Source organism: Zootermopsis nevadensis, unplaced genomic scaffold, assembly GCF_977971745.1.
Source record: "Zootermopsis nevadensis isolate Lab colony 2312 unplaced genomic scaffold, Znev_1.0 Znev_ptg000008l, whole genome shotgun sequence".
In the NCBI taxonomy this organism is placed as follows: domain Eukaryota; kingdom Metazoa; phylum Arthropoda; class Insecta; order Blattodea; family Termopsidae; genus Zootermopsis; species Zootermopsis nevadensis.
In genome coordinates, this window is record NW_028259140.1 from 5,106,592 (window position 1) to 5,118,520 (window position 11,929).

The window sequence follows — 11,929 nt, forward strand, 5'->3', positions numbered from 1 at the left end:
ATTCAGTTTCTTATTGAGCTGGCATTTGTAGAAGAAGGCTGTGAGATGTTGAAGTTGTGGGAAGTTAATATATTTCATTCGGATTTGCACAAAATCGTGATATGGATATTAGAAGTCATTTATTAACGTGTAGAAGCGAAAGAAGTATTTTAAACAGTATATTTAATGTGAAAATATAAGAATGAATGAGAGAAAAATGTCAAATAGTTTTAAAAGTTACGTAGGCTTTGAAGATCATGATTCACAAGTAAGGCAGTAAATATAGGATTTGGTCTGATGTTTTATATAATAAATAATATAAGAACCGGCGTTTTCTCCTTTAAAGAAGGATATGAAAGAGTTGTTTAAAGCTGTTAATATCATATGTGGAGATGATCTCTTTTGTAATTTAATAGGTTATGGTTGAAGGTTCGTACCACTTTTGTAGTAGATGGTACACTGTCACTTCTATAACTTAACAGATTATGATTGAAGGCCCAGTATACTTTGTAGTGAATGATAGTTCCACACAATCTAAGCCCTTGTCTTTCAAGATGGGTGGAAAAGGTTTATGTCTTAGACCTTTATTGTTAATTTCTTTCTTACTTCAGAATGACAGAAGTCAGCACTTCACAGATGAAGTAAGAGTCATCCATGTTGCTACTTTTATAATAGACTGACTATTGTAGATAAAACATGCCTTTGTAAACACACAGTAAACTTATTATCTGGTTCAAGCTGAGAAATTCATAAAGCAAGGCACTTTGTAATCCAACCTCTAACTTTGTACATATACACAGGTGGAGGATGTTTGAGAACAAGGGGCTGAGGTAGGTGAGAAATGCATATAAAATTTTGGTCAAACAACTTTAAGGGAAGAAACCATTTGGAAGATCAGGATTTAGATGGGAGGATATTAAAATGGATTTTTAGAAAGTAGGATACAATGATGTGGACTTGATTCATGTAGCTCAGGATAGGGACTAGTGAATATGGTAATAAACTTCTTGGTTACATAAAAGCTGGGGAATTTCTTGACTAGTTGAGTGACTTTTAGCTTCTGAAGGACTCGTGTGATATCGAAGCCAATACATGTGTTTGTGCATTATATATCTGTCATTTATTTCAGTCACTGAACACAAGTGGTGATGACTCTTTCACAGAACTAAACCCAAGACTGTTGCCTGGTATGTATTGTTCCAAACTGTGGACCAACATCAGTCCAGAAGTATTAGCTAGAAGTTTCATTCAAATTGCCATGGCACATACTGATAATATTGATAGTATGTATTATGTGCAGGTGAGGTTGTGATTGCTGAAGCCCAGAATGTATTGTTGTTTGCTCCTGTTAGTGAGCAAAAGCAGGGTAAATCAGGAAGTTTGAGTGTTACAAACTTCAAGCTTGCTTTTGTTACCACAGAAGAAAGGCCAAAAGAGGTAAGTCAATTTATTGTACTGACTTACTAACTCCATGGAGCAGTCTTTGAGAAGCTGACTGTCACTCAGCTAATCATAAAATCACCCACATTTTATGGAATAAAATCCCTAAGTCATCACTTCTTTCATGAGCACTTACAGTACACTTGTAGTAAATTGTGGAAGATATGGAAGTGAAATAAATGATGATTGAAATAATATTATATAATTACAGACTGCATCCCTGACACTATTATTCAAGCATCACTGAATTCAGATGCTAATTAGCAAGATGCTTCTCAAACTAGTTTCAGCAATTTATTGATAAATTGTCATGTTCATATTAGCACTGTTTCTGAAATATATTGTGTGACCATGTTAGTTTTGCCATTTTTTAAAGTAAAACCTGTAATAATAAATTTATTATATTTTCAGGAAAGTGGGCAGCAAAATTTACTGTTGGGAGAATATGAAGTGTGCCTGTCAAATGTGGATGTGGTTTACCAGCTAGTAGGGGACAAGAAACGTCGACTTACGCCAGGCAATAACGTAACTGGGAAAGTTAGAGGCCTCCATATTTTATGCAAAGTAATTATTTTCACCTACCAGCATTAAAGATGATGTTTATACAGAGACAGCAAGAGACAATTTATACTTATCAGTGTTTGATTTATGTAATCCCAATCAGAAAACAAGAGTGGGAAGTTGTACTAAAGTCTGATGTTCCTTTCTTTCTCCTTCATATCATTGAATGTGTAATGCAACTGCTGTAAATGTGTAGAGTATTAAATGGATTTTTAAACACAGGTTTTAACATTTACTAAGGTCTTAACCTGAGAAATTCCCCTTTCTTTGTAGAGCCTCATTAGTAACATTTTGTTTTTAATCACAAGATCCAGAGAATATAGCAACCAGTATACATTATATGAACAAACAGTCAAAAAGTTAACAAGTTCTTTTAATATATGCAATTAATTTCTCAGCTTCATCAAGGGCACTTTAAACATAACGGATGTATATAAATACAATGAAATATTACTGACTATTCATATCATGTTTCAGAATCCGTTATCCATTTTTTATTAATATATTTTTAAAATGTTCCCATTTCAGAACATGAAGGTGCTGTCATTCAGCTTTAAGTTTTCACCTGTAGGACATGGCAAAAACCTAACCAATGCACTCTTACACCATGCTTTTCCAAGGAGACACCAGCTACTTTTTGCATATGATTACAGGTATGACTTAATTCTCAGTAATATAAATAAAGTTCTGGACTTGGTTTTAATTGGATATGCTTTGCCATATCAGGAATCAGTAAAGTGTATGAACAGTAAGATTTGAGGTTTTCACAGCGGTGAGTATGAAGATTTCTGTCTTCTGGGTTGTTGTGCTGTGTAGTCTGGTCGATGCTAACTAATGTTTCAGAGGTCATACTGCCGTCCCTGATGAAGGAGGCAGTATGACCTCTGAAACGTTGGTAAACATCTACCATACTACACAGCACAACAACCCAGAAGACAGAAATCTGTATGAACATTGTTTCATATACATATACAAGATACTTTTAACCTACTTTCTCTTTTTAAATTTTTGCACCGATTGAGTTTCACAAATTCAGTAATGAACATTATACCATTAGAGTCTACCCTGTCAATTAGAATAGTACTAGACAACATGGCAAGCATGGAAAATTTTCATTTAGCTCTCAGCTTAATAGACCATTGGAGCTGGGAATATTAAATTTTGTAACAAGATTATACATGAAGATGACAGCCTTCTGGGGTCCAAAATACTGGCATTCTTTCCAGCTATAAGGCAGAATCTGGTGGCTGGAGTACAGCCAGACTTTCTTCACCGTGTGATCTATGTGACATCTAGCAAACATTCATTATCAAGAACAACTTGTGATTCATGTTAATTATATCCAGAATGTATACTAACTATCAGAATATTTTATAGAGCAAATTAATTTAAACTGAAATTTGGGTATCTGAGAAATAGATGAATATGTATTAAAACAAGACCTCGCAGTCAGAACAAAATTATGGACTTCATTGTATGGTAGGATGTCATTTAAACCAAACATAAAAATGAAAGAAAAAAACCTATTTTTTATCACCAAGACCCAAATTTATTTTTATTGTACACAAATTTGTTTTAAAAATTTTAACTGTATAGTAAAGCTTTATTTTTGACAGTGGAGAGAGTTCTGAAGAGATGAAACATTTAAAATATAATATAGCAGACAGAAGTGGTAGTTGAAGTGGCTCCTTTATTTTGGCAACAGTAGTTTGTGTATGATTTTCAGATTAATGAGTTTTCCCATATTTTGTTTAATTTAATTTTTTCAGTGAAGTGAAACAACTACTGGGATTTGTGGTTGTAGCATACAGCCAGACTGTACAGTATGTATAATCATTTTATCACTTTTATTTTAGAGAACCATACTATAATTGTCAGCGAGAAGTGTGTTCCTTCCGGGGTCTGGCTGATTGGGAACGAGAGCTTTTGAGGACTGGTTGCCAGGGTTGGAGGTTGTCGGCTGTAAATCAAAGTTTTCAGCTTTCCACTAGGTGAAACAAGTGTACAGCTACTTGGAAATCACTAACAAGTACCTTCTTTATGCTTGACGTTGGCTGTTTCTCTTTTTTCCTTCCTTATTTTCTTCTTATGTATCTTAAATTGTTGAAAGATGAGGCTTTGCCACAGCTGAGGTGGCTAGACACCATTTTCTCACTATGAAGACCTGGGTTCAGTCCCATGTGACATCAAGTAAGGATCATAACGAATGAAATGGTACTGGAGCAGGATTTCTTAGAGTCCGTCTTTGGTTGGCCCCTGCTAATCATCAATCCACCATTGCTCCATACTCATCTGTCACTGTTATGTTACTGCATCACGATGCATGTCAGTTGCATTAATAAATCTGAAAAGACAAAAAATCACAATGCATGGACATTAATAGTGAAATTATTAATATTTGGGATGGGAAGAATTTTGAAGAAGTGTTCTGAGCCATAAGAGATGTTGTCTGTACCTGAAGCATGTTAATATTTGAATGAGATGAAAATTATTCATTAAGTGGCTGAACATAGTGGTTTCCATGTGTTATGCATTGAGAAAATGTGAATAAATAGAATGAATATGTGTACAGCACTTAAGCCGTGAAAATCTAACTCACAGAAGTCTGCAAGATATGTATAAGATACAACACTGTTCTGTTTGGAATAATTTACAAAAGTTGATTTTCAAACAAATGGTTTGAAATTAAATTTCTTAGTATACACATGAAGATACTTTGGCAAATCAAAATATGCTTAAATGTAATATACAGTAAAGTGCTTACATATGACATTTCTTTGATGGTCCAAAAGAAGAGGTGCCTTATTTCCACTGCTTTTCATCTTTGCTTAAGAACATACCATTAGGAGGTACATGTAGACAAAAACACCAGTACACATGGCAAAGTTAAAAGCCACATTGTCACAACTTTTATGTTTAGACACACTTTAAAACAGTCTTTATGTTTCCAGTTTACCTCAGTGGTTGATTGTGCCACAAGAAGTATTGGACTGGCAGCTAGGAGACGCAGCGAGGCATTTTCGAGGAAGTAGGCCCCCTATTTGGTGTTGGGGTTCATCACATGGAGCAGCTCTTGTGCGCATGGCAGATATCCATCCGACTATCACAGACAGGTAGGTACTGAGAACTCGTTAATATACATGTGATCAGAAAACCCGTGAACCTGTCTTTTATGTATCAGCAAGGGTCTTGGAAGATGGAGGCAGTAAGAAACTCTTAGATTTCAGTAACACAGCCAAAACCCAGAAACAGGATTCTGATTAGCACTAAATCACGGCGAAAGATTTCATTCATATGTGATTATTCTGTGCTTTAACATTACAGAGTAAAAGAAAATGTGATGTTGGAGAATGTAAGAAAGTCTCATCCTCAGCGAAGACAGCCAGTGTTGCTTGACTTAAGCAAAGACTTCCCTAGTCCTAGAGATGTTCAGATCAGCTACACCAAATTCAGGGAACTGTGTGCACCAGGTGAGAACTTCAATCAGATCTCTATCTAGAGTTGAAAGAGTTAACAATTAATGTAGCAAATTAATTTACTGCCCTAGTGGTCTACTGGTTGACACACAAGTTAGATAATTTTGCAACAGTGCACCCAATAAAAATGAAGTTAGATGGCAATAATAGATTGAATGAAACAAGAAATGCCTACAGAATTTTGATAGCAAAACTCTTGGAATTGGAAAGTAATATTAAGATTGATCTTAGGGATTTATTAAGATGGAGGTGGTGGATAGAACTGCCTCAGGATCATGTCCAGTGTGGGTTTTGGTATTAGTGGTGTTAAATCTTCACATTCTACTAGAGTTGGTTTAAGAGTAATGGTGAGCAACAGCAAGTTTGTCTCTCACATACACATATCCTATGTGATGTAATAATTGTAATTTTACTATACAAACAAGATGCGTGTGCTGTTACAGAAAGTCTTCGTCTGTTTTGGATACAAGATAATAATTTCTTCTCTCTACTTGAGGGTAGTCGATGGCTTCAAATTGTATCAGTGTGTTTGCGTAAATCCATTGAGGCTGCAGAAGCTATTCAGAGAGATGAAACAGTGGTTCTACAAGGTAAGCTGATAACAGTCTAAATTTACCAAACAAATTTAATTTTTCAGTACATGTTTATACACACGTATTAGTAGGTAAGATTAATGCTGTAATTATATTTTTAGTTTGTAAGCTATAATAAAAATTGTTTTTAAAATAAGTCTGTTTTATAAAATATCATGTAAACATGAAATTACTATCACCAGTTTCTCCACTTGCAGAGGGTGATGGACGGGACATGTGCTGTATTGTGGCAAGCCTAGTGCAAGTTTTATTGGATCCATATTGGCGTTCATTACGTGGCTTCCAAACACTCATTCAGAAAGAATGGGTAGTTCTTGGTCATCCCTTTTGTACTCGCTTGGCCCATGTGTTCAGTACTGAGTCTGAACAGGTAAATTACAGAACTTGTTTTGTATTTATAAATCACGTTAAGGTTTTGTGTGTTACCAGGTAGAATCTAAAAACTGAAAATTGCTGAGTCTTTTTACCTGTTGCAGTATGCAGTTCAAGATCTGTGTGAAGATAATTATTATATATTTTATTGCTAGTTTTAAGTTATTTTGATAATGTGGTAATTTAATCAGGATATCCTTATCTTCAGTTTCATGCTGCTCTAAGTACAGACTGGAAGCAATGAAAGTACACCATTTAGAATATTTTGGAACAGAGGAAAAAAAGTTGAACGTCAACTTGGAAAGGAGTCTTATGATTGTGTGAAATGTTATCATTATTTTGGCATGTACAACTCACCCTTACATATGTGCCAGATCTTTAAGTAACACCCAGTACAGAAGTGAACTGGAGGATGACCAAAACAATGTGGTAGGAAACAGTTGAAGCTAATTTCAGGCTCTGTATCAGCATTCACATGGACATATTGAGCGAAATCACGGATACGCTGTGTGAGTGTCAGTAGTCATAAACTTTTCTAATATAAAACTATATTCCCATGCCATGTTCTAATATAGATAATTTGATGCATACTCTATGTTTATAGCTATATTTTCTTGCTTGTAAACTGTTTCAGTCACCAGAATTTCTAGTGTTCTTGGACTGCATGTGGCAGCTTCTCCAACAGTTTCCAGCTGCATTTGAGTTTACAGAAACATATCTCACTACCCTTTGGGACTCGGCACATGTTTCTGTGTTTGAGACTTTTCTGTTTGATTGTGAACGTGATCGCACCCTTGCCACTGCTGTAAGTATTTAATAATACATATGCAGTCGCTGGCTTGGTGTGCACATACTCATTGAGATTTTGTCCTGGTTTCCTTGTTCTTTCTGATTATCAGTTTATTGGTAAGTTACAGAACTGCAATATGCAGACACCCAAATTTAGTCTGGAAAAACCCAAAATTTGTCTTCGATATGTGTTCAAACAGAACTCAAACTTTACACTTATTACCATTCCTAAGAAAGTATACCATCACCAAAAATAAAACATGGATGCTTCATAATATTGATACTGCAAGAATCTAGATGATCATGATCATTTGCTTTAATGAAATGCATGCAGGAAAATTAATTTTAGTTCATGTTTCCATACCTGTGGATCTCTTAAACAAGCCACAGAGCATACCTCCCATATATCCAAGGAACAGTTTTCTGTGTTTGATGCAGCTCAGCCCTGAAAACCAAAATTGTACATTGAACTCCAGCCACAAAAATCTAAGGACAACAGTTAAATTTACATTTGTAGGTCTAGACTGACGACCATGTCTGTCATGCAGTTTTATTCTCAAAATGTTGGTAAATAGGTAAATATGGTAATCTCAGGTTTAGTAACAAACAAACAAACAAACAGTGTTTTGAAGTCAGACACGAATGTTAACTTACCTCTGAATACTAAGTTATTTGTATAATCTTTGCTATATTATAAAGTGCACATGTATGCAAATATATACAAGTGTGTATATACAAATTGTAGTTGATGTTCTTCTGGATATTAATGTTAACTTCTGGGTTCTAATATCAGATACTTATACAATTTGGCAAATTCTTATTCTTTTCCAGTTTACCTTAACTGTATAACAGATTATTCTTTCACAAATCAAGTGCCATTAGTTACCTTATCTGTTTTACAGGATCCAAATAACCGGCTTGTGTTAAGAAGTATTTGGGATTGGGGGGAGCAGTTCCCAGAACAGGACATTGCACTGTTCACTAACCCACTTTATGAGGCCTGTAGTCACTCACAACCAAAGGAATTGCTACCGCACGGTGGGCTGTCATCATTGAGCCTCTGGAGACAGTGTTACTTCCGATGGCTACCGCTGTTGGAGATCCCTGGGGGTGGCCTGGCACAGATAGACCTGCACCACCGTCAGCTGTCTGCAGAAGTGGCCGCCTTGCAGCGGGGTGAATCTGCACCTGAACAGACTCTTACCCAAGTTGGCTCTTTCTTCCCATTCAGCCATGGTATCACTCGACCTGGTGCTCTCCTTGCTAGTTCTTTAACACTGAACACAAGTTTCCTGCCAGGAGAGGCCTTTCTCGACTCTCAGTCATTACTGAATGCTCCCGACTGAGATGTTAGATTTCCGATGTAGCCAGACAGATCTGGATACATAGATGTAGTATCAGTGCACAAAAATACAGTCAAGACCAGTCATTTAAAATATCCTCTTAAGGAGTTACCTTAGGTTCATGAAAAAACTGTCACCCAAATCAGGGATCAGACTGGTTGTGCAGTGCTTTGTGGGATGAGTTATGAAGACGTGATTAGCCTACCAGCTTCAGCGCATTAAAATTAAATTCATACATAATTTGCCATCAGTTAAAAAACAGTTGCAGTCGCAGTAGAGGTCATGGAGCTGTTGTTGTCAGAATATGGGTTATTTTTCTTGCACCAAAAAGTACTGATTCCTAAAAGTAGTTGTTTCTAGTACATTTGTACTCTCAGCAACTCAGTGAATGTGTGTATATGAAGTTCATTCTCCTTAAAGCACTATCATTATGTTTGGAATGAGAGACATAAATAATTTGTGTAAAACTACAGTGATATTTTATAAACTGCATGACAGTGAAGACATCCCTTATTTAAGTTGCAAACTTCTGTTACCAACCTTTATCATGTGGCTAGACTTCGAACTTATGCATGTCACATGATGTTTGAAATGGAATAAGTATGTCGTGTTTCAGGTCTGAGGGTCTAAAGTTGTGTTCTGTTGTTACTTGCATTGCATCCTCTTTTAGGCCAGAGGTTGAAATTTGTGTGTGATGATACAGAACAGTTCCAGTTTCAGTTTTAGTGGTCCCTGACTTGTGTGAGTGAGTTTTCTTCAACCCAGGTGAGGAAAAAAGAAAGAAAGAAAAAGTTCTCAGGAATACAAAAATGTTTAAGTACGGCTGAGACTCGAATGAAACACTGTGCTCTGTATAGCATCTCAAAGCTTTGCACTTTTTAATTAGCAGTCCTTGACCAAAATAAATTAGAGTTTAAAAAGCTACACAAAATAAAAAGTACATTATTTTAGTATTTTCAAAATATTTCAGCAGTAATTCTTTGGAGGTGACATTAACATACACTAGTTCATCTTTCTTATTCTGGGAAAACTTTCTAGTACTGCTAATTAATTTTGTATTGCTTCTTTGGCTAGTACCCTATAATTTCACAATATCTAAAAAACATGAAGAAAGGTACTATGTTGTTGCCAGTGAGGTGTTTTATTCTGTATTGTGTGATAACCTGGTATGAATACAGTATGCAGTATATCAGGCACCACATCACAGTTCCATGAACCAAAGGAATGTATTAGTGATAGGGAAGAAGAAGGACTTATTCATTTGTATGCCATAATTCGGTATGTTATTTAAAGATTATATTGGTTGTTGTCTTGTCTACAAATGTGGTGCCACTCACTGTATTCAGTTCCCTGAAGGAAAAATAATGCCTTCGCTGTAACATTTTCTAAGTTTCTAATTCCTTAGTTTCTGATTTCATAACCTATAATACTTTGATTCTGTCATTTTAGACTAAAGGAAATTTTATGGACAGTATTTTCTTAAATTTATTATTTTATGCCTATTTTTGGAAAATAAATCTATATGAAATATCTCTGTTAGCATACTGAGTTTTTGAGGTGGTCTCTCACTTCAAGTGTTTTACATTTTTCAGAAAAATTAAAATTACTTAAAAATTTGTTGTAATGCTAGATTTAGCTGTGAAACATTTTAAGTTCTGGGTGTATTTGATAAGTACAAAATTTTCAATTCAATGAAACATATTTCTCTTTTTCAAAGACAAAATTTATTTTTGTCATAATTATGAAGTTGTTATTGGAACAGGCTATAATAATGTTCCCTTTAAAATATAATTTTCTAAAAGATAAATTCATATGCCATATTTTAGTATCTGTCTGTCTCCAGAGAAAGATATTACAATACTGATTTCCATGAAACACTGCCTTATGAGATTTGAGGTTTTTATAATGGTGAAAATGTCATTCTGTCATCTGCATTGCAACACCAGTAAACTTTTAGACACATACCAACACATCCACACAGTGTCACAATCCAATGACTAAGTTTGACACCATCATGCAAGTCTTGATTTTGTTTACTGCATTAAATAAAGTTATATAAAACTGTCACCAGCAGCCACAGACAACATAGTTCAGTGATATAACAGGATGTCTCCATGCTGTAATCTGCTTTACACTTTGTATTTTACTGAAGAAATTATGAGGCCAGTTACGATAATTATAGTATAGTACACAAATTCAATATTCATGGCCACATCATGAATGGACTCATGATGACCTCCAATCAAATCAACTTGGGTTGAAAATTTGGTCATTCTGAATATTTATAGTAGAAAGCCTATGTTGGCATATTTTCTCAATATTTGTCACAGACAACTGTTCTGAAGAATGAAAGTCTTTTTATTTTATTACATAAATGACTTATCTGTCCATTCTTTCATTTTCAAAGACTATTGTGATGTTACAAAGAATCAATATAATATTTTAATTAAGTGTTGAAATCAGATGTTGGAATGTTTATAGAAGGCAATACATTTATTTTTATTATGCATAAGATACTTTTAAGAAATTTTGTCACTGTGTATATGTACATTTCAGAATATGATCAGTTGAAACAGAAATATAAATTTCAGGTAAAAACAAACATCGAAGGTAAATGGCAGATTTTTATAGAATATTTTGTGATGTTAGAAACTAATTTTTAAATATATTCCTCTTTAGCTGTTCCATGGTCCTTTTCATTTATAGCATTATTTACTTCTATGGACTCCTGAATGTGAGGCAGAATGCAAGATATGAAATGGTAATCAGATGCCATGGAACTGATTGTGGTCTTCTGGGGTTTGATGCCATGTCTTGGGTGGTTACCAACACATCTTAAACCCTGAAGATGAAGACAATACATTTTACAATGTTAACCACATACAAGACTCCAGACTGTCATAAACCAGAAAATCAAGCCAACATCTTCACCACTTGGAGAGCCTCAAATCTCATAAGATCCTAAATTCAGTGGTAGGAAACACTAACTGAATTTAAACTACTCTCAGGACCATGGATATAATTGTATTACTTTTGTTCCCAAATATACATACTATTTTAGAGATAATGGTTACAGTTCTGCGATTATAAATTCAAATGAAAAATCTGTTTGGCATATGCCTGGTTAAAGACATCCTCAACCATCGACTAACGTTGATGGTACATTTGAGACATTTACACAAAATAATATTAGAACAGGATGCGTGAAGAGACTACTTACTTTGTTGCACTGACGCACCATACTTCAAGAGATCGTTTCAGGCGGAACAAATACATTGCATAAAACAAATGCATCATCGGCTTAAAACACTACGACAAACAACACATGTTTAAATTCACATCCATGACGTCTGTATCAACAAAGAGATACGTCAAC

General features: G+C 35.0%; 2 protein-coding genes across 6 annotated transcripts in view; one reads left to right on the forward strand and one right to left on the reverse strand.

The window, feature by feature from the left end:
- LOC110840844 (myotubularin-related protein 10-B) lies at positions 1-11,238 on the forward strand. The gene is made up of 12 exons (XM_022086119.2): positions 1-247; positions 1,109-1,166; positions 1,280-1,416; positions 1,831-1,983; positions 2,509-2,633; positions 3,837-3,971; positions 4,932-5,093; positions 5,305-5,450; positions 5,900-6,046; positions 6,247-6,419; positions 7,056-7,226; positions 8,113-11,238. Exons 1-12 carry the CDS (start codon positions 182-184, stop codon positions 8,554-8,556), a joined length of 1,917 nt encoding a protein of 638 aa, XP_021941811.1. The 5' UTR covers positions 1-181; the 3' UTR covers positions 8,557-11,238.
- The window catches only part of LOC110840845 (uncharacterized), a 15,921-nt gene continuing 13,819 nt past the window's right edge, over positions 9,828-11,929 (reverse strand). For 2 of the 5 annotated variants that reach the window (XR_002547020.2, XR_002547018.2), the window contains exons 4-5: positions 11,774-11,862; positions 9,828-9,903 (exon numbers count right to left, since the gene is read on the reverse strand). Coding sequence is in view for 1 of the 5 variants with exons in the window: in XM_022086123.2 (XP_021941815.1) it covers positions 11,855-11,862 (8 nt within the window). In the remaining 4 variants the exon portion in view is untranslated. Of the gene's footprint in view, positions 9,904-10,254; positions 11,863-11,929 lie in introns of those variants that run through there. The other 3 variants (XM_022086123.2, XM_022086120.2, XR_002547019.2) reach the window with 2 other exon arrangements.